Source organism: Podarcis liolepis (assembly GCF_965112155.1).
Source record: "Podarcis liolepis genome assembly, chromosome: 10".
In the NCBI taxonomy this organism is placed as follows: Eukaryota; Metazoa; Chordata; class Lepidosauria; order Squamata; family Lacertidae; genus Podarcis; species Podarcis liolepis.
In genome coordinates, this window is record NC_139562.1 from 12,818,152 (window position 1) to 12,842,929 (window position 24,778).

Genomic DNA, 24,778 nt, shown 5'->3' on the forward strand with positions numbered 1-24,778 from the left:
GGGAGGCAGAGGCTGATCCCGGGATGGGGACCAGGTCCAGGATCAGGGTTCAGAACCCGGTGATGGGGACCAGGTCCAGGGTCAGGGGTCAGGGCAGGTTTGGGCATCTCCAAGGGTTGTAAAAGGAATGTCCAGGTGTGAGGCTTCATCTCCGGTAAGCGTAATGGAGAAAGCTCACGGACGGGTTGTCAAGTCAGAGGGGGAAAAGTCTGACGGAGAAGACACAACTGCTGGCCTAAGTGGGTCAGAGGGGTTTCAGGTCACGGGTACGTGGGAAAGTGTCGCACAGTGTGATTCTGGGAATGTTGAAGGGGTTCAACAGGTGCCTGGGAAAGATGCCGGGAAGGGGCACAAGGCAAAGGGAAAGGTGTTGAACTCAAGAGGGTCTTGTCAGAAGGTGCAGCAAGGGGGGGTGTTGAGGTTGGAACTTAACGAGTTAAGTTGTTCCCATGATGCCACACCATTCTGACGTCAGTTTTGGAAGCTTGGGAGGAGCTTGGGAAGAGTATGCCAGTCCCACTCTGTGCTTTGAGGGGAAAGGATGCAGTTTTGTCATGGCTGCAAATAGTCCTGGAAATTTCTGAGAAATGTCGGAATAAACAGCTGTAAATAGACAAACCTGTATTGTGTGTGTTTGTCTGGAAGCCAAGCTACGTGACAGTTTTACACCGCTGTGTTATCTCTGCTACGGCGTGACTGAGCGCTCGGAGCAGAGCGTGCGGCAGGAGAAGTGTGCCGGGCAGTAAAGAGCTAATTGAGGATCGCAAATCAATTAGCGGGGGTCGCGCCAGATCAATCAAATTCCACAGGGACGACTCAGTTTCTTACAGTGGCATTAAAATAGAATTTAAGAATCATCTGATGACTTTGCTAATTACTGTATAGTCGCCAACCTTTGTCACTCCATGCTGAATGTGTGGCTTTTGATCAAACTCCAGAAATGCCCGTACAATCTCTGCCACAGGTGTTGTGCTACTACTGGATTTGTATGTTGTCAGTGGTTTTCAGGAATGTAGTTTTGGTGAAAAGCACCCTTCATGTTTTAAAGTAGATAGCTAATGAATCACATACACTCTGGTGTCTTAACAAGAAAATAGATGTAGTCTTGCATTATCTTATGTGCCATTTAACATTTGCATATGATTTCCTGAGACCTAAAGTTGGAATGGACCAAGTTAGCCATCTAGTACAACCCTTTGCTACGAGGCTTTGCCCACTCACTTGCCAGCATTGTCCCATTCAGTATTAGCTTATGAAATCCACTCCAGAGTTTGCCACAAGCAGAAAAGTAGGCACTGAGACATGCCAGAAAAGTAATTCTAGGTACCATCGGCAAAAAAACTTAATAGTTCAAACACATCCATAGTTCCAGCAGCCATTCATTTACCTTGAGCAGATTCTCACAGAGATCATTAAAGGTCTTGTTGAGTGTTTGGTTTGTTAGGGTAACATTATTAAGTCTGGAGACTCTCACTGACGTGAACATCTGAAGCAGAAACAACAAATTAAACAAGTTGCCGTTTAAATATAATTTTATTACAGACCATATAAGTAATTAAGGTTGAGAGAGGTGATGAAGTTTGTTGTTGCTGATGTTTTAAATCCAGGATGACTTAACACAGATAGAACTTGTCTGCTCCATTTTACAGTACAACTAACAGCTATGAACCTGTGTTGGTATGTGCAAGTAAATTCTATATGTGCTATATATTTATATAATGGAGGGGGCATAAGTTTGTACCAGAGAAGGGAAAGATTAGGAACATAGTTTAGAGTTTAACTTTTAGGTTTGGTTTCAAATATCTGTGAGCTGAAGGTGCAGGGGGGTAGTGGAGAAACCCACTAGCATTTTTCCAGAAAAATTTCACATGGTGCTAAAACAAAACTCAACCTTGATGAGCACTTCTGTGGAGTAATAGTTCATTTGCTTGATGCTGTTAAAACTGTTCTCGATGGGATTACACTCATACCCACACCAGGTTCACAGCTTGAGGACACTCCTAGGTCTGTCACAACAGACCCAAGTTACATCAGTGGCACATAATGTGTTTCACCAGCTTAGGCTGGTGTAGTAACTGGGACCTCATCCATGCTCTGGTAATGCTCCAATTAGACTACCGTAACCTGGTAGATGATGGTGGGGACATGTTGCACTTGAACACAGCTCAGAAACTAAAAACTGCACAGAACGCAGTTGGTAGGGCACTAACTGAGACTGGTCATCAGGAACAAAACCTCAGCAATATTGAATATTGGCTCCTGGTGCATTTCAGAGTGCAATTCAAATTGCTAGCACTTAGCTATAATGCCCTATACTGTTTGGGACCCAGGTAAATGGAACAGTAATTACTCCCATAGCAACTTGCCTGTGTACTAAAGTAATATCGCCTTCAACTGAGGTGAAGTGGCTGGCAACCAAGGAGAAGAAGGCACATTTAGATGTGGTGCCTGGGCTTGCAGGGCATGCAAACTATTTTATTTGGGGCACCAAATACGTTTCCTCCTCAAATTTTAAAAACAGTATTTCCTGCTTTGTGTGGCTTTTCCCTCACTACAATTTATGTTTTGATCTTATGCTGTATTATTATTATTATTATTATTATTATTATTATTATTATTATTATTTGCATCTTTGTAAAGTGCCCTGTAAACCTTTCTTGAAGAGAGATATTCAGGTCCATTCATTCATTTGTTAAGGCTGGTTTCATAGCAGTTCTCATGCCTCATCTTGAGCACAGTTTGCAGAAGCCAAACAATCTCTTTAGCCATCCTCAACCTGTTGCCTTCCAGTTGTTGGTGATGGCTGATAAGAGTTGTAATCCAAAACATCTGGAGGGCAGCAGGATGAGGAAGGGGACTCTAGTGGAAGGTGTAAAAATGGCCCTTCTCTGAGTGGAAGGGCACCTTTAGATACAATCCATCGTGCCACCACTGGGCCATAATTTTTGATAAAGAACTGAGGGTATGGGGGATCTTGCTCCTATAATTTTTTTACATGGATAATTATTCTTATGAATGCTAAACACTGTGTTAGACACAAATCATTATTTAGGTCTGAGATTATACATTTCAGTATGAAAGAAAAGGCATTTAATTTTTATTTTTGCATGCTTTTTTCTTTACCTGTATATCAGAAGTCCAGTTATTTATACCAGGCATAATTTCTGTGTTGCAGCTATAAAATCCTGCCAAATCACATAAAAGGTATTATTTTTAATATCAGAGAACATCATTATGGTGCTGTGTAACATGATCAACTTTCAAGTTTTATGTAGCTAGATTTTCAATTAGCATAATATATCAGAAAAACACAATCCAGAAATATTCTGCACAAATATGTGTGCTAATCCTTAGAAAAAGTAAGAGTACGGAAAGTTTTTTAAATTCAATGTCAGGGCTGGTTCAGCTGCAGGTCAGTACGGAGACTCAGAGCTGAGCAGTAAAATTGATTCTTTATTCAAGGAAACAGAATACAAACAAGAAAATCCTACGCGAGACTGGCCCCACTGAAGAAGTTGCCAGAACTGATGATCTGGGCCTCCCACTTCCCCCTAAGTCTCCTCCCCATCCAGCTGTTTTCCCTGCAGTCTTAAACTCTGCTGGTGAGGGGGCCACTACAACCTCTGGGCTTGTCATTCTGCTACATGCAAAATTCTCCAAGTGCTTGGAGACAATGGGAGAGGGGGGCTGCATACAGTAGGACCAGCAGGCTCCTGTGAATCTGTTGCAGCCTCAGCCCCCACCTCCCCTACATCTGCCATTTTCTGCCTCTTCTTCCTCTCTCTCACTCAAGCCTGTTGCTTGTTCAGCATTCAACCATTCTGCCTCCACCCCTTCATCCTCTGACCTGTCTTCCGTGTGCCACCAACATTCCCTGGGTTTGGAGTCTTCCTCTTCTATGGCTTCATTAGAGGGTTTTCCAGCTGCAGCCTCCCACCATTCCTAATTGCCCAGCCAGTCCCGGACATCCCACTTGTGAAAGTGGCCAGGATTACGTATTTTAAGCAACCATGCAGGAAAACAGTAAAAATATGATATGAGCCCGAGAGCCCCAACTGGAGAAAGGCCATGATTCGGTGGCACAGGATTTGCTTTTCAAGCAGAAGCTTCCATGATCAATCCCCAACATCTCCAGGTAGGGCTATGGAGAACTCCTGCCTGAAATCCTGCTGCCAGTCAGTGTCAACCATACTGAGCTACATGGACCAACGGTCAAACTCAATATAAGGTGGTTTCTTTGAAAGTACTTGCAGTCAGATTTTTTTTAAAAAAAACCTGCAAAATCCAATCAGTTGTTCAGTCTAGGTGACTGAATACAGACTGAATAAGAAGAGACAAATTTTTGATATTTTTCAACCTTCTTGTTCTCATAATTGTAGAGAAAATCATCAAAATACACTTTGCAAAATGTTCATGAGAAATAAATCCCACTAGCACTCTATAGTGGCTGACAAATTCCACCAGGGGGCACTCCTGGAGCCACAAATGCTCTTAAGTCCATTATGGAATGCAGCAAGAGAAACAGATCTATTCTAGCCTGTATATGAGAAACTGACTACCCAAAAATACTGGAAGGGTTTAAAGGAAGAAAGACGATATTGGAGGGAGGACTACAAAATGATGTATCAAAAGTGTCCAGTGGCTAGCAGATTGTGGACAACTTGGAAGTTGAGAAATGAAAACAAATGGGCACTAAAATATAACAATTATTATGGATGTTGTTGGTAGACTCACTAGCCCATGAAGTGTGATTGTGCAGAATTTATTACTTATAGAATTTGTATTGAATATTTTGACATGACAGTCCTCAAAGCGGTTTATAAACAGCCAATATAAAACTAAGTAACTAAAAGATATTATAAAGGCACTATCCAAAAGGTTTTCGCATTTGTCTCTGCTATTCTCAAGGGCTGTGAAGTGGTGGGAAGGGCAGAATCTTGCTATTATACAGCTGAGATGCACTGCAGAAAATCATGAAACTGATAAGTTAATGGAAGAACACAGCATTTCAGCACGCTGAGCGCCCCACCCACTGTACCCTTTTTAGTTGTTTGACTTTGAAACCTTTTCTGTCCACTGACCTAAAAGACAGTTCACGGACAGCAGTTTATTCAAGTACAAGTTAGCGGCATCTGTTATTGGACCTGCAGGGCCTCAGACAGTGCAAAGTACAAGTGTGTTTTCAAATTCTAGAGATTAAGCAGTTTCAAGAGATAAGAGAGTGGGGTGGGGAAATGACCATGACTGTGGAAGAACGTCAGAAAAGCCCAAATGGATCGCATCAAATATCCATCAACTGTAGGAAGTATCCTGTTACCAACATCAGTCAATCAAATGCCTCTGGGAAGCCCACAAAAGCATAATATCGGCCTCCCATTGTTGCTCCCCGCCAACTAGTACTGAGACCCTAGCTTAGTGAGCTATCTCATACTGTCTATACACAACCACTGGGCAGAGATGAGAATGGGCTAATCTACATTGACTCCTAGGACTGGCAAGCAGCATGGATCCCTTAGACAGGCCATGTAGAAAATACTGTTCCACTGACCAGGCCAAGAGGAGGAAAGCAAGATCATAGTAGCATTAAATAAGAGGAGCCTGGCCTTCTAGTTTTGTCAGCAAGGTTTCTGCATTCTAAACCTCAGGGTCAAACTCAGGCACTCCCAGTTCCAGTTCCAGCAACAGAACTAAAGGACCCTCCACTGGAGAAAGCACAGTCCAGCTCTGGGTGCAAGTAGGGCTGTCCCAATCTCAGGCTAGTCGGCACTGTTTGTAATGGTATGCAAGACCACTCTATGATTTACTGTGGGCCATATCCACACACACACACTTTTTGTGACCAAGACCACCCCCAAAGCATAGCCTTTTTAAATTTAAAAAAATTGGTCCCCCATGCAAAAAGGTTTTTTATTACCCGCAAGACATGTCCATTCCCCTGCACTTCATTTTTTACTGACTGCTCCCATGGATCCCTTTCTGTGACACTATAATGCCAAAGGGTTTTTGTGAGGCCCTGAAAGACTGCCTCAGAACTTGTCCTTTTAAACAAATGCAATTTTATGAACTATAATGAACGATTTAAAATAGTGTAAAACAGCTGCTGGGAATGCCTTTTGGAAAGCAAGCCTTGAGAACTGCAGCTATTACCACAGCCACTTTTACATGCAGCCCCAGCATAAGCGCCGACTCCATGGGGCCTGAGGGGGCCTAAGCCCCCTCAAAAATTCGTTTGGGGGGGCTCTGCCCCCCCAAATAATTTAAGGAAATTATTAGGCACCTTGCCAAAAACCACGCAGGGGACTCCGGCGCGCGCCTCCCAAAGTGTCCGGGAGCTCCTGAGAAGGGGCGGGCAGGTCGGTCAGTCAGAGGAAAACCCCGAGCGGCGGGACTTTAGAAAGGAATGGAGCCGCAGGGCCGAGGAACGGCGTATTCGTCGCCGGCGAGGGACCGGGGTGAGGGGAGAATGGAGGGGACGGGAGTTCCCGCCGCCGGAGCGGGGCTTTTTTTCTGGGTTCGGCTAAGGTGACGTTGGTAGGAGGGGGTGGCCGCCTCCCGGCGCGAAGCCTGGGGAGGGCAGGCCGGTTCTTGCATGCAAAAGCACCACTGCCATCCTGCCGCCAGTATGGACCCCGGTATGCCCCCCCCCCAATATTTTTTATAAGTCGGCGCCCCTGAGCCCCAGAGTTCACCAGGGGTCAGCGTGGCCCTCGGCCTGAAAAGGATTAGCCATCTGTGAACAAGAATATATACAATTTCTATGAACACAACAGATTTATTAACCAATTGCTCAACAATAATAGGATGGATTCTTAACCAGCAGAACCTTGAATCAATGCTAGGATCCCCTTAATCTGAGCATGTTTAATCACCCTTCAGCAGGTAATATGAAGCCTTTCACCCTTGGGAAACGTCTAATTTGTGGTGCCAGCACAAAAAAAGGAAAGTGATCTCTTTTATTTTATAAATCTTAAAAAGTTGTAAGGCGAGTAAAGTGAGCTAATCCAGGGACCAATCACATAAAGAAAAGATTGGTCACATTAGTAGCATTTGGAGAACAGACCTTCAGGGTCATGCTGCAAAGCATGTCAGAAAAGAGTCAACCCTCAACTTGTTCTAATCTGACTCTGTGGACATGTGAAGCTCATCAGGGCACAGCCATTATAAGCAACCCGATATTGAAGGAACAAACACCCACACAACGGCTACTGAAATGCACACAGCTTATGGGTAGATTGTATTGCAGCACCGACCAATCCTTCAACAACTTAGTTGAAAACACAATCATAGAGTCGGGCAGGACTCAAGCACTTCTTTGAGGATTGTGCAAGTTTGGTCTTTCAGCCTTTATCTCAGCCAGTGCCAGAAGAGATAGCATTAGAGAGATACTGTAAATGAATCCACCCTGTTTTAGACAAATATTTAACAAGTATCCAAGGTTATCAATCCTGTGGAGTTAGATGAGGAAAACAGGCTTAAAACCAATATTGAAGTATTAATTCAGAGCATCAAACTAGCATTCTGAGTTAGGAGACGCCAAAGCAGGATGGAGAAGCACCGGAATGGAATCTGGTTTTCTGTCTGTGGGTTGACAGTATATATATGAATGCAGCCATCATCTCTCAACCTCAGAAACTTCTCTAATATGGGGGGGGGGGGGAATAATTCTGACCTACATTATAAATTCACTGTAAATCTTACTGAGATAATATCCTCTTCAGAGGGTATTATATTATTCATCTAAAGTCCAGGCTAACAAAAGTGATTCAGATATATAGCATTAAATGTCTCACACAGTTTCAGTTCACTTTATGCAAGTAACAGTTCAATCCAAAAGGAAAGGTTCCCCACCCACCTTTGGATGGAACATGTCCAATATACCTGATTACATGGTTCTTCATCAAATGAAGAGAATCGGCAGTTTATTGTTGGAGAGAACTGTCTAAAGTCAACAAAATTAAAAACCAATGTTTACCATACCTGAAGGTGGAGGGATATCTGTTAATAAAGAGTGAACATCTTCCATTGCATCTGTATCATCAATCTGAAAAAAAGACAGTATATAAATTATGTTGCACTCTGAAATTGGATTTATCAAGATTAATACAGCATATACTGTATAACATATACATATAGCCAAGGCTTTTTTGCTCCTAAAAACATGTTTGGTAACTTCAGTTAGGCTTAAAATCACCATCATGACTAAGTTTACCCCTGGACAAATTGAGCTGGAATTTAAATGTAACATGCTCAAGAGAAAGTGTGTTTATGAACACAGCTAAAATCATTTCAACTGGTATTTTCGCTCTTCAAAACAATTTGGGACTATTTTTAGATGCTCATGATTATAAAACAACTGTCCATATTTTTTTAAAAAAAGATGTATTTATTTCATAAAGAATAGCTGTGCCAACTTTATAAAATATTTATTTCCTGATCTGTAGTGGCACAAGCTGTAGATCGGACTGTGAGAGGGAAGGGATGCAGGAAAACAAATCTGCTAAACCAGCCCCTTCTTCAATTTTACCAGTCACCATATGGATACAATTTTCCCCTGGCTGCCTCCACTAAACACTTCCCATATCTCTCTCCAACTTTTCTTAACTGGTGCAGTCAAATCGCCACATTGGACAGAGTGGTAAGGGAAGGGGTGAATAAGAAGGCAGACACAAACCCAAAACAAACTTAGTTTTTAACTTAAGATTTTTGTGTGAGGTAACGAATTCAAAGTTTTTAAAGATGGTCTAGAAAAACATTTGTTTAAGAATAAACATTTGTTTAAAAACTATTTAAAAATAGTTTTGACTAGCTATCCATAAAAGCAAAATACAAATAAGAGAGGAAAAGGCATCCCCTCCCAACTTTTTGGACCACCAAACAGTAAATGACTGCTCTTTCAGTTTTCACTTCCCGAAACCTGTTAGGTTCAATTTTCCCCTTAGCTACTAAGTTCCTTAGCTGAATCTCTGACCTTGGTCAGAAAGCAGATGCAACAATTTCACCAACCAACCAAAATACAAAATTCTGAACAGCTATATTCCTTCAATGTCACAAATAAAGCAATACTTTGGTTAATAATTATCAAAGCAATCTTATCTAGAAATGAAAAAAACAGAAGAGCTCAATGAATGCTGAGAACAACAAACAACTTATACATTTAGGTCTTCACTGATCAAACAGGAGCTAAAAAATATTTGTTGTAGGCCACTAACCCCTTTCTAGTCTATTTTGGCTGATAGAGCATATCTGATAATTTGGATAGTTAAACTATAAGTTTGTCACTAAGAATTTTAGGATTGCCTCTCCTAGGGTTGTTATGTTACCATAAAATTTTTTGAATTCCTGCAACTTCTTATTATAGAAAATCAGGTGTGTAAGGCAAACAATCTTATACTTTATGACAGTGGACAACCCCAACCCTCCCCAAGGATTATACTTCATGAAGTAGAATCTAGTTCACAGAAGTTGCACCACAATAGATGTGTTAGTGTTTAACAAGAAATTATTCTTTAATTAGCAACTTTGATATTTTTATACCCTTTAAGTTCTTCAGAAGGCATGTAGAAGTCTAAACTTTACAGAACATACCTCCAAGACGAAAGCATCTTTTTTTCCATGTGACAGGTCCAATTCTGTAATTTCGTCAGAACTTTCAGACTGTGATCTTAGTACCCTAGTACGCCTTGGTTCTGGAATGGGCGAACCTATAATTTCTTCAGGTGCCTCCTAAGCAGAACAATGGTATGAAAACATGTATGCATCCCTTATTTTATTAAATCTCGCTTATTTTAAATGCCATGACACTATACCCTTCCTCCAAAACAAAGGCAAAAAGTACAGGCACTGCCCCTTATCATCAGGGCCAAATTCAACACCTTGAAAGGTACAATCTGAAGAAGTGTTGAACAGCATGGATCAGGTCCCAATTCATGCAACGCAGAACTTCTTCAAAGTGCACCTTTCAATTGCTGGTGCTTCCTCCCTTCCTTGCTTGGCAGTGGATGAAGGGGTGCATGATTTCTGCAGTCTTAAAAAAAAAGCACAGAGGCAGCATCCCCTAAAGCAGAAATACTGCAGTTCAAGAGCTGAGGAAGCAATAAAGTGTTTTGCTGTTTAACTGTTCCTGTCCGAAGTACCCAAATGAGAACCTAATGGATGCAGCACCAGCATCTTCTTAGACTAAAGAATCCACCTACAACTTATGCTTTCTCTAGGAAATGAAGGGACAATGGGGCTCTGCAGTTTAAAAAGTTATGTACATAACTGAGCAGACTGCGGGTTCCTGAGGGTAAGCCAAGGCAGGAAATGAGAAAACCAAGACTAGACCTACATTGTGTAGCTGGGTTCTTTGGTCTTTTGGCCTTCCTCCTTTACAGAATCCACCAATTTAGGCTTGAGATACATCAGGGGGTGAAGGGGCGTGGGGAGGAAAGGTTCAGTTGTTCTTGCAAACCTCTTTGTATATATGCATTATATTAATAAAAAGAAACCTCCCTCCCCCCAAATTACAGACTCCCCCACTTGTGCACATGGCTACTTTCTAAGTTTCTTTGCTCATGTGCACAATCCATTCTGCATTAGCTAACAGGGTATAGATTTGGTATGAACTGTGTATGACTCAGAATTGTTTGAACTGTTCCAAAACCTTGCTTACTGGAGGATTAATATCATAAAGCTCCTTATTTTTGGCTATTGTATCATTTATCTTCTTCTGCATGTGCGATATATGTTGTTCGTAAGTGGCGTCATTCGGCGTCTTCCCAGCAATTTGAATCCCACCAGGAGATGGTAAAGCAGTCAGGTATACACCTGTGGCAGACTTTAAAGAATAAGACCAAAAAAAATTAAGTGCAATATATACTCATGCTTTTTTTAATAAATGCTTTCTAAGCATGCATTTCACACTATTTGTTAAATGTCCACTACAGTGGTGCCTCGCAAGACGAAAAGTATTCGTTCCGCGAGTCTTTTCATCTTGCGATGTTCTTCGTCTTGCGAAGCACGGTCCGTCGCAACTGCGCCTCTTCAAGCGGCTTTTAAAAAAAAGCGCAAGACGTTTTCGTCTTGCGAAGCAAGCCCATAGGGAAATTTGTCTAGCGAAGCAACGCAAAAACGAAAAACCCTTTCGTCTAGCGAGTTTTTCGTCTTGCGAGGCATTCGTCTTGCGGGGTACCACTGTATTCAAACTTGAATCTCACAATCACAAATTTTCTAGTAATGTTATACTATTGGAATAACTTCTGGAAGCTTTCCACACTAAACCCATTTGACAGAACATGTAATCCATTCAGCTTTTTAAAAAGATTAGCAACACAAAAATTCATACATTGTAACAGATATTGCCTTCATTGTTCATACTTACAATTTTACAAAGACTGCTATAAGCTGGATCTTGCAAGAGTCTAGAGTGCCCTAGCTCTTATATCATCTTTGTGTTTTATATACAAAATACAACAGATAACATAGAAGCTGCAGACACAGCATCCTAAGAATTTAACAATGAGATTTATTCTGCCAGCAGCCTTCAAGGAACATCCCTAAATGCTAAATCTTAAAGTCTCTGTTTTCATTAGAAAACTACGGAGAAGATAAACGGCTGGATCATAGTTCTCATCCTAACATTCACTTTCTTCAGGCGTTCAAAACAAAGTGCGATGCCTCAGACTGGGTAGGATGATGCAGGGGTGTGAAAGCATGTGTGGCAATAGTGGGACTTAGGAGCACATCTCCCAAGCCCACAAATGCTCTCTAGAATGGGTGAAGAGAACTCAAGAATGCTCCATTCCTGGCTGCAAGACTGTTTCTACCAACAATTATTTAAGAACTTGAAAAGACCTGCTGGATGAGGCAAAAAAGCCCATCTAGTCCAGTCCTTCCAGTAGCACCTTAAAGACCAACTAAGTTAGTTCTTGGTATGAGCTTTCGTGTGCATGCACACTTCTTCAGGTATCTGAAGAAGTGTGCATGCACACGAAAGCTCATACCAAGAACTAACTTAGTTGGTCTTTAAGGTGCTACTGGAAGGAATTTTTTTATTTTGACTATGGCAGACCAACACGGCTACCTATCTACTACTAGTCCAGTCCTGTTATCACAATGGCCAATCAAATGTCTATGGGAGGCCTGCAAGCAGGTTGTGAGGACAACAGCTCTCTCCCTACATGTGATTCTCATCAACGGGTATTCAGAGGCATACTGCTTTCCGTATCACACATTAGAACTTAGCAGCAGGAACACAGTTCTCTGGAGTGCAGCTGATGCTATTGAACATATACTGACATGGATGGAGGAGCTGAAATATAGGAGAGATGCTGCAAAGGGAAGGAAGGTGGTTTTTTGGGGGGGACAGAGTTTTGAGCATGAGACTGGAGTCTATGGGAAATGCAGACTGACTCTTTAAGTAATGACCTTCATTTCTGGTTGGAGAGAGCCACAGTTGTGTCACCTGCTGATTCTGCCAGCTGCCAATGGCTATTTTCCAGGTTCTCTATAGCCTTGAAAAACTTTAAGTCCACTGAAGTCTGCCATTCCCAAACCTATAATCTTCCCTCATCCCCAGAAATACATTTAATCAACTAAATACATATCTTAAATACTACCTTCTCCTTTTGGTGTCATCATTTATTTATAATAGGTACTTTTTATACTGCCCTTCAATCATATTCCATGGCAGTTTAGAAGAAAGACTAAACAGCGCATAATCCAAAAAGCATCACAACTAAGACTAGATTGTACCATCCATTTAATTGTGCAGTTACCATCATGGAAAAGTATTGAGGCATTCCAGGTGGCTGCTCACCAACTGTGGAGCCCGCTTCTCTTAAAGCATGGAAGGCCAGCTGGCTGCCTGTAGGCCAAATACACCCACCTTCTGAGTCAATTCTGTATGCTTTACTGGTAGCTTGACCAAGTTTCAATTAAGGCACAGCAAATGCTTTTCTCATTTAATTGCAATGAAAAGAAAAACGTATGCTTGCACAAAATGTAAATAGCCCATACTTTGTTTCTTTTTTACTTTGTTTATAACATGTATTTTTACTTTCTTTATAACATGTGTGTAAATAGGACAATGCATGTCCTTGTGTAGAATACTATGCCTGAATGCATGTGCTCCATAATTTCGGAAGGCCTAACTGCCAAATAGCGCCAACTTGATTATAGAGCCTAACTATTTGGTTGTGGAAGATTGCCACTTTCTAGAGAACATAATGGCTACCAATAAGACTTTGCCTGACTATCTCAGTCAAAGTCTGATCCTCTATAATTTCTAGAAGAAATGTAAAAAAAATTCCTCTTTGTACTGGCATCCAGTGACCAGGAGTAAGCAGCTATGGGGATATTCTAATTTAAATAGAGGTGTTGTTTTCATTATGTGGGTTTTATTTTATTTTAACTGCTCTCCAGAAAAGGGAATAAAAGAACCCCAAAATAAATACAGAAAAACTTACTGCCAAACCCATTAGCATTGTTTCTCCTACTGTGATCTGAATCCTCAGTCCAAAAAGAGCATTCATTCCTTTCAGTTTTAACTTGTTCATCAGCTGAGTGTGTACTTCATATTCCATAAATGGCAGCAGATTACTGATGGAAGTTGCATTTGCTTCGGCTTGCGCTTTCTTTTTCAGCCGACACAACCTATTGGGATGGACAGTAAAACACAAAGGGTCATGTTCAACTATGTTTTAGTTGGAGTTGTCCCACTGAAATTAATGTATATGACTAAGCTAGTTCCATTAATTTCAATGCATCTACCATGAGGCAAACCTAGTTGAATACTATCCAGAGTGGTAGGCCTGGTCTTATATGAAAAGTCTCTTAGCAATGGCTAAGAATTTTAACACCAAAAAAATGCCCTTTTCTATAAAAGCATGATTCCCGAGGCTCCCCACCACAATCAGTGATATGCCAAGCTATAGGTAAAATGGGTTGAATCTAGCAAAGGTCTAACAGGTAAACTAGAAGGTCTGAACAAAAACAAAGGACTAGATTGAAAAAACACAGTCTGACAGATGTGTTTTAAAGCTTACCAGCAACAGAATTATGGGCAGCATTATCTACTAAATATGCAAATTAAAAAAGGGGGAAATGCAAGTTCCACCCAGAAGGGAGTATCGCCAAGTTAAATGGTACCTCCTTCCTAGAAAATGTGCTTAAGCTGTAAGCAAAAAAAATTATGTGTCAGAAGTAACAAGTTGCTTGTCTTGACAAAAGGCGTCCAGACTAAAATTCATTTTTTGCCTTCCCTTTTCCAGAGTAGCCCTGCTCTTGGTAAAAGGAAACTTTCAGATGCTGTTAAAGGGGCCAGAGCTACTAACACTGATAACTGTAACCTGCTCTTTAAAACAAACAGAGAGGTCAAAACAGAGAACAAAGCAAATCTGGCAGAAAGATACCTGGCTTGAATGAGACATCCTTTCCCAACCACCAGTGCATCCACAGGCAAATCTATTGTTGTGAAAAGAACATCAGGGACTTTTTGCTTCCTGCAGTTGCAGCAGTAAGTGAGGTGAGCAGGGAATGGCATGTTGAGCTCATCGTATGGTATGTGGCAAAAGCCACAACCCAGAGGTGATGTTTCCTCTAACCTAAAAAATGAGATTGTGAGACATCTAATATTACCATTCAGACACCATCTTGTGAAATATAAATATTGTATTTTACTGTGTGTTTTTTTAAAAAAACTGACCCATGCAGGCACTAACAGAACCCATACATTGTGGTGGTCAACTTTTGTTCTCTTTTTATGGTCCTTGCAACTGATTAAGCTGGTAAACAGTCACACACCTGTCACCCGTAGTGAGTCAAAATTGCTTTCAAGAGATCAGGCAGGGACGCTGTGTAAGTTTGTTCTCCTCCCTCCTTCCTTTTTAAGGTATGCTTGTATATGCAAGGCAAGGCTGGAATACATGGGAACTAATGGTAGAATACTTGATTTTATCAATGTTAAAAGTCAAGCTTCTATAGAGTTACAGTCTTAACAAGAATAAAAAAGCCCAGTACAACGGAAAAAACCAAGTTGCATAAATCAGAGGGACAATTGCAACACAGTACTGTAATAAGATGGACTGTTTTTGATTAGAATGAGCAAATATATGGCTATGGCTTTGCCTTTGTCTTAACAAAAAAAACCTGACTCTACCCTGAGGGCTCTTGTTTTTGGAACATAACACTCATTTGGGCACCTCTACAACAGGTTCTGGCAGTTTGAATTTGAGCAGAGATAGAATGCATGAGAGCAGTGAGTCAGCAAAAGGCAAAGCACTTTGGGGTGCAGCTGTTCTCTTTGGGAGTCTGATGCAGGATTAACAGTTGTGCTGCCTTCTCTAGGAGTCTGTTTTGCTTGTTCTATACTCTGCCCGCATCTTTGTAAATAAAACTCATTATGGCAAGAACACCCAACGTCATTTTCCTGATCCAAAGAAAACCCATAATACTACCCCATTACTTCTTACCTCTTGGGGAAATAGGGAGCACCTAAACATATATATTGTCTCGTGTTTCTGACAGCTGCAGCGTAATCTGAACATGGAGAGCTACTGTTTGCAAATCTCAAAATATTCTGCACTGAATATTTCATAGAAAGGTGGGATATATGTTTTGGGGATAAGCACATGAAATCACAGGACATGGTAGTTTATATTGTTATCTGCACATATAACACCTTATCCCTCTTCTTTATTTTTAAACTACCACACATCTTCGCTGTACCTTGCACTGATAGGATTTTTCAGCTGAGCAAGTGGACCAATTTGATGCTTTCGGCATAAAAAAACTGGAATTCTGATAACACAATTTGCATATCAAAGCTTCATCATATAAACAACTGGGTACAACCCAAGCAGCGAAAGTTAGACATAAAACACCTTCCCTTCAGAAGCACTGAAACAAACTCATCTTGTCTAATGGAAGGGATGGATTGTATAAACAACAGCTTTAAAATAAAATTCAACAAGAACATCTCTTGCAATAGAGCCCACTGAACAGAACAGCATATACACATATTATATTCAAAACGTGGTGCTTACCATCTTTGTATTTATTTGATAATTTTTTATATACTGGGGGAGGGATAACAATATACACTATTTTATGAGGGCACAGAGGGGAAATGGTTAGGTGCAGACATAATGCTATTGATCCCTAATGATGAACTGGGTTAAGATGTACTTTATTTAAGTAAAAGTTTAATTCACTAATATTTGCAAGGCAATGAGGAAACAAGGGGGAGTGGGAATGTACCAAGATGCAATGATGTAACGACAGGTATACATTACAGTATTTTATAGGCCTGCAGGGAGGCAGGGGAAATACTGGCTTCGGGGAGAAAGTGGGAGCTGCCTTCTAGTCTAACCTCAAGCAAAAACTTTTTATCAATACAGCCTGCTGTATTGGAAAGCACCTGTGTCCTAAACCACTAGATGGTGCCACGTTGAAGAATGAGTCGTGCTTCAATACCATCAACTCTAGCTGATTTTCTCAGGCTTAATACCTCTAAGGTTTCATGAACTTTAGTTGACATTTTTAAAGAGTTAAATTTACCCATGCCCATTCAAAAGATTTCGTCAATATTTCAAGAGAGGCCATTTGCCACATGATACATTTATCATCAAGCTTATGCAGTGAAACGACACAGGGGGTCACTTGTATGCAGTGTGCTATGAGAAGCAGAAAAGGAAGGAGTGGCAAAGAGGAAGAAAAGATTTGCATTATGTGGTTAGTAGTCAAATGTGTTACCTTGCTGAGGCTGTTAGAAATTTGAAAACAATAAGGCTAGAGATTTGGGGCAGAGCTCCACAACTTCTGTTGTTGTTAGTGAAAAATCAGTAAAGTGGTTGGCTCCGCATCCTGTACTGTAACACTGGTAACCTACCCTAATAGAGAAGAACTATCCTGGTTTTGAGGAAAAAAATCAACCTCTCCCTTCTCTGACCCTATGGAAAAGTAGCCAGGCTGCCATGACAACCTTTGTTCCAAAGAGACTTCCGTGGTGCCATCCTGGAGAAACCTAGGGTTCAGTACAGCTGCCGTGCCAGATGCAGACAAAATACAGACCTCTTCACTATAGAAAAGAAAAGAAGATGATAAAGCCACATTTTTGATTATATGCATTTTTAAGCATCCTATTTAGTACAAGTCAAAACAACAATTATGAAACCAATTCAGAGCAAACCCCTTTGGAGCTGTATAGCCCAAGTTGAAGAATATAGTTACAGCATTCAGGAAAGGTGAGGCAGCCCTCTGCAGCCAGCAGGACTGCACTCTCTTCTCATCAACAGATGATTGGCAGGTGTCTATCCCACCCACCCAATCCAAGTTGGCCCGTAGGGGAGATAAAGATCTGACCCACTGGGCCAAAAAGGCTCCCCACTTCTATTCTACCAATATACACTAGAACTGTTGCTGGCGTATTTTCCCAAACACGTTGAATGAGTGAACTTTTACTGCTGTGAAGTTTAGAGATAGTTGGCCACCCATGTTCAAAAAGAAGACATTTCTTTCCAAGCAGCATTGATCAAAGAATGATCTGGGGACAAGAGAACACATAAAATCCTCCCATAGGTTGTGAAGCCTAAGCAAGGGTGCACTATAAAAAAAAGGTAAAAGACCCCTGACAGTTAAGTCCAGTAGCAGATGACTCTGGGTTGTGGCACTCTTCTCGCTTTACAGGCCAAGGGAACTGGCGTGTGTCCGCAGACAGTTTTCCAGGTCATGTGGCCAGCATGACTAAGCCGCTTCTGGCACAACGGAACACCGAAACCAGAGCAGCACACGGAAACGCAGTTTACCTTCCGCCGGAGCGGTACCTATTTATCTACTTGCACTTTTTTTGCGTGCTTTCAAACTGCTAGGTTGAAAGGAGCTGGGACCGAGCAACGGGAGCTCACCCCGTCGCGGGGATTCGAACTGCCAACCTTCTGATCGGCAAGCCCAAGAAGCTCAGTGGTTGAGACCACAGCGCCACCCTAGGGTGCACTATGTTCTCCTGTAAATACAAGGATCTATTTAATTGTTCTGCTCCATCTACAAGAAACAGCAGTCAATACTAGAGTAATGGAAGCTTCCTACAGTTCTGTTGCTATATTTATTTATTCAATTATTCCATTAATTTATAGACCAATTAATATTTTTTTCAAAAATCTAAGTGATTTTCAAAGTAAAAAACGTAAAACTGCAAGGTTTAGATTAAAAATAACAACACAAAAAGACATTATCACTGAAAAGAATCCAGAACCAGAATACTGAAACAAACTACCAAGCAGTGCAGTCTAAAAAACAAGAGTCAGGAAATGCCTGAACAAGTAGGTTTTTAATAGGCATCTGAAACACATCACAGTGATGCACCTTTGGCATGCGCCAGAAAGGGTGTCCCTGCCTCTCTGCCTGTTTTCTGCACCATCGTCTGAAGCATTCTCACTGCCTATCTCAGCTTTGCCTACACACTGCTTCCTGCAGTAATTTCTTCTCCTTCCACACATGCTGCTTGTATGATTCAGGACTCATTTCAAAAGCATTACAAAAATATAAGTGATTTACCAAATGCTAGTTGATTCACTGTAGCCCACTACAGCATGACACCCCAGTGCCTTTGCATGGGATTTAATTTCTTGTCGTATTTCGGCCCACCATGCATCTCGTGTCTCTGGGTCATCTGAAAGATAAAGCAAAAATCAGTCACTGTTCTGCACTAACACAAGCAAGTAAAACTTTGTGGCTAAAGATCAAGAATAATTTAGCTTTCAAGCTGTCACAAGCGCCTGACAACTTTGTTTTTGCTTCCTATCAGCCTATCTCTATACTGATTAGGTAACCTTGCTTATTCCTTTGTAGTGCTGATTTCATGAACTGAAACCTTGTTGATTCACTTGACTTCTTAGAAAAACACAGGATTTTTATGGATTTACTTTGTCCAACATTGCCTGCACAGGGGAACGTTGTGGCTATGAGCTACACTCATTACCTATCTAACCTTATATGTGCGTATTTATTTCTTGACTAAAATAGAGCAGTAGCCTCTGCAACCAGGATCTACCTCAAATCCCACTGTAAGGACATCCGTAGTCACCAAATCTCAATGTTAAAGAGATCACACTCATTGTGGTTTCCTCCCTCTCTGGGCATCACTGTCAAAAACTCCATAGTCAGGATATGTGGAGCTTAACGCTTGTTGTTCGTGTATAGAAGCCCCCATTGCTATATGTAATTCTCCATCAATGGTGTTTTGTTTTTCAAATACACCCTGAGAGCAAAAATCATAAAACTTTTGTGTCAGTCTTCTACAATTCCATATTCCAGGTAGTCCTTCTCCCTCAGCCTCTGGTCATAGCCAATAGCCACCCTCTTGCCCATTAGGGCAAAATAAGGACCTCACTTCTGGTCCTTAACTATGACAATGTGTAAATTGCCATGTTTAGGCCTTCCTTTCTTTAAAGTGGGAGAGGGGAAATCAGTGTTTTGACCCTTACAGCTTTTGAGGCATGCACACAGCGCCAGAGGTCAAAATGATCCTGCACAAAGCTGCTTATAATTTTAGTTGTTGGCCATAGCTGCAGATGCTTAGCCCAGAAATTCTTCTGTCCACCAGAAAGGAGCATAGAGGATGAAATGTTCTGTCTATTTTCGTAACAGACTAATCAGTAACTCAACTTCTACCAACATCACAGATGGGATCAAGGGTCAATAGTACCCCCACAGGTGTACTAAGCCACTTTATAACCCTGAATTGTTTAACCCCACCCCTCAATTAGAACTTTTCTTGTGAAAAAGCAAAACCATTTTTGTATCACAGCTATTTTTGTGCAAAACTAAATAACCTGGTTTTGGGGGTCACTGAGACCCCAACTGCAAGCAACCAGTATCCTCACTTCTGTAGGTGGCAAGACAGTTCAGGACCTTTAGATGCCCATTTATCTCTAGATACATAGAACCATCTCTGCAAAATGTGTTCTGATGATTTCTAGGGCACAATGTCACTAGCCTCCTTCAAAAGAAAGAATGAAGTTCTCAAACTGAGGACAAGTTTCAGCGCTGAACTACAGGTGTGAGAGACAAGCTTACCCTTGTGTGTGGCCTATGGGATACGTTTAATAACACTCACACACAATATTTCATTATTACATATGATAATGTAATAACTGGTAAAAAAAATAGTGCCATGCAAAGAAAGATGTCCAATGAGGCAGTATATGCCATCCAAATTCACAAAGTATGGCATAAAACTCTGGCTGTGTTGCAATTCCAAAACATCATGCTTATGATACAGATATGTATATATAAGCGGGGACTGGAGAACAGTAGTCAGACAGTAGTCAAGAAACAAGCAACGCAGGATTTACAGGATTATGGATGAAATATAACAATAAACAGCCAGGGGATTGGTACGGAAAACCTGACTCTGGGTGGCTCACTGAGAAAACAAACAAACCAGAAATTCTCCCCAAGTTCCTGGCCCACAAATCCTGAAGTGTCAACAGCAACATATTTTGGGTTTCAAGAAGATTTGACACTTTTCAGTCATAGGCTAACTACGTAGATCGGAATTTTAAGCTTGAGACCATTCTGTATTGTATTAAATTAAAGGAGGCATAGATGCCTGTGGCCAGATTGTTTTCATATACAGTTCCACATGCATGATTAAACTGTGGCTGATGGTACTTAAATATATAGTGGACACTCACTGCTTATGTCTGGAAACTGAACAACCCACTGTAGTGTGAGTATCCTGAAAAATCCCCTTGTGGCTGATCTAATTCTAAAGTTCATCAACCTCTCCTCTAAGTCTAGATATGTAGCTAGCTTGCTTGGGGCAGTCTCAGAACTGGTAAATCATTTGTCTGGCCTACTCTTACGAGTTGTGAAAAGTGGTGCTTTCTGCTCAGGCTGCTCAGTTATCATGCACTATGGTTACAAAGTCTGCAATACTAACTCACTTACCTGGGAGTAAGACCTATTGAATTCAATAGAACTTACTTCTGAGCAGACATGGTTAGGATTGCCCTGTTATTAATTTAGAAGAAATTATAAACCTATTATTATTATTATTATTATTATTATTATTATTATTATTTTAAAAACCTAAGCAGCATACATGAAAAACAACATAAAACAATTAATTGCACCGTTATAATGTAATTATAACATTTGCATAAGTATATGTGTGTTAATGGCACTTTTTAAGTTTAAACGGTGGAATCAGTTTTCACACTTTACATAGTGAAGTGTTGCTAACCCCAATGATTTATGGGCAATTATAGTGTTTTATTGGGAAAGAGGTCTCAAAAAGGCATGAATTTTATTTTGTTTTGTTTTACTTGCAAATGGTCTCATGCTTGATAATTTCCACCAGGTATTTTCTTTTAATAACTTTCCTGGAGCATATCTAACCATGATATCAAATTGATGCAACTTTTTTTTTCTATTGAAAGAGGTTTAAACTATTTCAAAAGCAATGTGGAATATGGCATAGTTTACAGTTAAGCCATTCTTTCGCTACCAGTCTGTGTTTTCATATTGATATGACAACCAAAAAATAATCAAATGAGACACACAGCCTATTGCTGCTGCAACCAAAAAGGGAAAGATGTTGTCTTACGCTAGTAAATAAAATGGCATTTATTAAATGAATCAAAAACTCAAGGTATAACATTCATTTTAAAGAACAATTTTGTTAACACTGTAACCATAAATGACACATTTGTGAGGATGCACTGAAGGTAAACCTTGTTTTTGCACCCTGGTCTTAAAACAGATTTACTTGGAAGTGGGTTCCAATGATTGCAAACAGAACTTACTCACAAGCAAGGTGTTCAGAGCAATAATCTTTAATTCATTTATTTTTCAAATGGCTTACACATGCACCAGCAGAAATATTTGTGGAGGTTATTATGGAGCCCAACACAACCAAAAATCCAAAAGCAATCTTAATTCTCAAGAAAAATGTGTTTAAGAGCAGGACTTGCTAATTAAGAAGAAATAAATGCATTCAGCAGCAAGCACACACACAAGCAAATAAACAAAACAAACAAACAAAAATGACTTACTATGTACTGTGAAAGCTTACTTATAAAGGAGAGAGGGCTTTGGGGACTCCCTTTCCATAACACAATTTCAGAAGAGGTCACCATAAAGAGAAATAAAATGAATGCATTTATGAGTTTCACTGACTCCATAATGACAACCATATCATCATACAGCCATATTTATTCTAAGTGTGGCTGGCCCTGCCTTTTTAAAAAAGCATGCAGTGACTAAACTAAGAATACAAAGCATACTGCTATAAATTAGGGCTGAAAAACTGGCAGCTCGAGTGAAATCTTGGGTGATGGTGGTGGGGCTTGGCTCAAGGCCTCCCACAAAATGGGAGGCTAGCAGCTAACCATGTAAGACCTGCAGTCCCCTAGGTGTTTCTGAACTCCAGCTCCCCGCAGCCCCTCAACCACCACTGATGGTCACAGAGAATAAGAATTGTAGTGTGGGGACACTTGGAGGGTTGGCCATTTCTCATGTAATGTGTAGGCTATCTCAAAAGACCTAACTATCTAAGGCTCTAATGAATCATTTTGATAAAATAGGTAGACCTTGTTCATAGTGTAAAAGTTTGAGAATAAAGCTTGCCAATACTCAAATGGGCATGCCTTCTAAAGAGCATAAGGATATCTAGTAATGAATCAAGATACAGTCGTACCTTGGAAGTCAAATGGAATTCGTTCCGGAAGTCCATTCGACTTCCAAAACGTTTGGAAACCAAGGCACGGCTTCCGATTGGCTGCAGGAAGCTCCTGCAGGCAATCGGAAGCCGTGTCAGATGTTCGGGTTCCAAAGATCGTTTGCAAACCAGAACATTCACTTCCGGGTTTGCGGCATTCAAGAGCCAAAACGTTCAACTCGCAAGGCATTTGGGATCCAAGGTACGACTGTAGTTTACTTCCAGACAAGGCTGACCCAAGACATTTTGCTGCCTGAGGCAAAGGACAAGATGGTACTCCATACACTCCATGTACAGAAGCTGACCAGAATGGAAGCTGGATATTACTTTAACACTGGAGGCAGAATAGCAGAATTCTCCATTACACCTGAGGGAAGTCGGCCGGCTTAGGAATCGTGGAACTCATAGCTGTGGCACCTCATTGCCGCTCATCAGCATCTACTTCGTAAGATGGCTGCCTCATTCTGTCTAATGTTAAGGCCATCCCTGGGTCCAGACAACAACCTGCTTAACCCTTACCACACTGAGAAGAAGCCAGGACCAACTGGGAACCAAAAGCTAGATGCTTCAGAAGAAATAGTTGTCCACCGTTTAAAGATATGAATCTTCAAACTATTTAATATGCATCTTAAACACCCACGCTGGTGTACATGCCTATAGTTAATATCTCCAACAATACTGGTGTTACATCACTGGCATTCTGTGGTACTGTGTTGGTAAAGCAAAAATGCATTTGCCGGCATAGTGAGATCAGTCCATCAGCTACTAAAAAGTGTAGAAGTAATCATATATCTGTAACTCCTGTTTTTATCTCCCAGAATGAAATTTGGAGCATTCTATTAATTTCTATTAAACCTAGCATTCTATTAATTTCTATTAGTTTCTGCCATAGTGGATCACAGGCAGGCAAACAGATTTACAAGGTGCACCCACTTCTTTGGCTGTTTCCATTTCTTTCCTATTCTCCAGTCAAGGGCAGACTTAAGACTCTATCCAGACATCAGAGCCTGAGGATCAGTTATTCAAGTGGATGGGGTCTTTTTAGGACAAAAACTAAACCAGGTCAGACTCCTACAATGGAAAGTGAATAGCTCACTCAAATACCTTTCTAGGCACAAATGGAGTCTGATGGGGAAAATGTTCATCTAACCTTATACTGCAAGCTTCAAATTCTGTATGTGGAGAACCCAGGCAACAGTCCAGAGGAGTGGGAAGCAAGTTCCTTGGAGCTTTTTCAATGCTTTTCTCTCGCCAATGGCAGCCCCCTGCACTGCTTGACTAGCTGTTTTTGAAACTTGTGGTAATCCCAAAAGCACTCTTAGAAAGTAGCATGAGAAGCTGCTTTTTGGTAATAAAACTGAGATTTCATAGTTCCTTAAGCATGCCTTAAAGGGGTACTGAGGAAAAAGGACAAAATATTCTGGGCTTGCAAGATATTGGAAGAGATTATAATTAAGTTTGGTTTGGGGGTTTTTATATAGTGAATGAAAAATACGACTGCTGCATCGAAACTGAGAAAATGTCTTTCTAAAAACAAGGTATTTAAAAGAGGGGAAAGGGGAAAACAGCTTTTCCTAAGTTATACAATGATCCACAGTAAGAAAACATTAAAATAATTACTCTAAAAATCTAAGTGTCATCACTCTTTTATGTTGTAACTGTGTCTCAACATATATAACATATGTAGTTACTGATAGTATTGCTTAACCTTCTAAATAATTAAGTTTGAATGAAAGTTCATAAAAGCAGGTCAGAGAAGATGAGACAAGAGAGAGGGAGGGTGGGGAAGATAACAAGGCAAGCAAAAAAAATCAAAACACAAGCAAATATATGAAAATTGCAAACATGGTTAAAAAAGGTCAGAGTGGTAAAAAAAAATGCTCAAAAGAAAGAGGCAGAAACACTGTTGAAGGATCCCTAGACTAGATCCATAGACTCATCCTGTTTCTTTCTGCTAACAAGTGGGATTCTGTAGCTCACAGAGTTTAAAAACAAGTTATCTCCTATTCCTGCTACCTTTACAGTAATAAATCCTGATGAGCTCCATTCATGTGTGTTATTTGATTGTAGTGTCTTCAC

General features: G+C 40.7%; 1 protein-coding gene across 50 annotated transcripts in view; it reads right to left on the reverse strand.

Annotated features, from left to right (window-relative positions):
* The window catches only part of C2CD5 (C2 calcium dependent domain containing 5), an 89,816-nt gene that overhangs the window by 20,021 nt on the left and 45,017 nt on the right, over positions 1-24,778 (reverse strand). For 18 of the 50 annotated variants that reach the window (XM_083461011.1, XM_083461014.1, XM_083461003.1 and 15 more), the window contains 9 exons: positions 18,532-18,646; positions 16,868-17,056; positions 14,391-14,582; positions 13,446-13,632; positions 10,652-10,816; positions 9,586-9,723; positions 7,978-8,041; positions 3,124-3,185; positions 1,388-1,486 (listed from right to left, as the gene is read on the reverse strand). In XM_083461011.1, the coding sequence (XP_083317137.1) occupies positions 1,388-1,486; positions 3,124-3,185; positions 7,978-8,041; positions 9,586-9,723; positions 10,652-10,816; positions 13,446-13,632; positions 14,391-14,582; positions 16,868-17,056; positions 18,532-18,646 (1,211 nt within the window). Of the gene's footprint in view, positions 1-1,387; positions 1,487-3,123; positions 3,186-7,977; positions 8,042-9,585; positions 9,724-10,651; positions 10,817-13,445; positions 13,633-14,390; positions 14,583-16,867; positions 17,057-18,531; positions 18,647-22,054; positions 22,085-24,778 lie in introns of all 50 variants that reach the window. The other 32 variants (XM_083460982.1, XM_083461006.1, XM_083461009.1 and 29 more) reach the window with 3 other exon arrangements.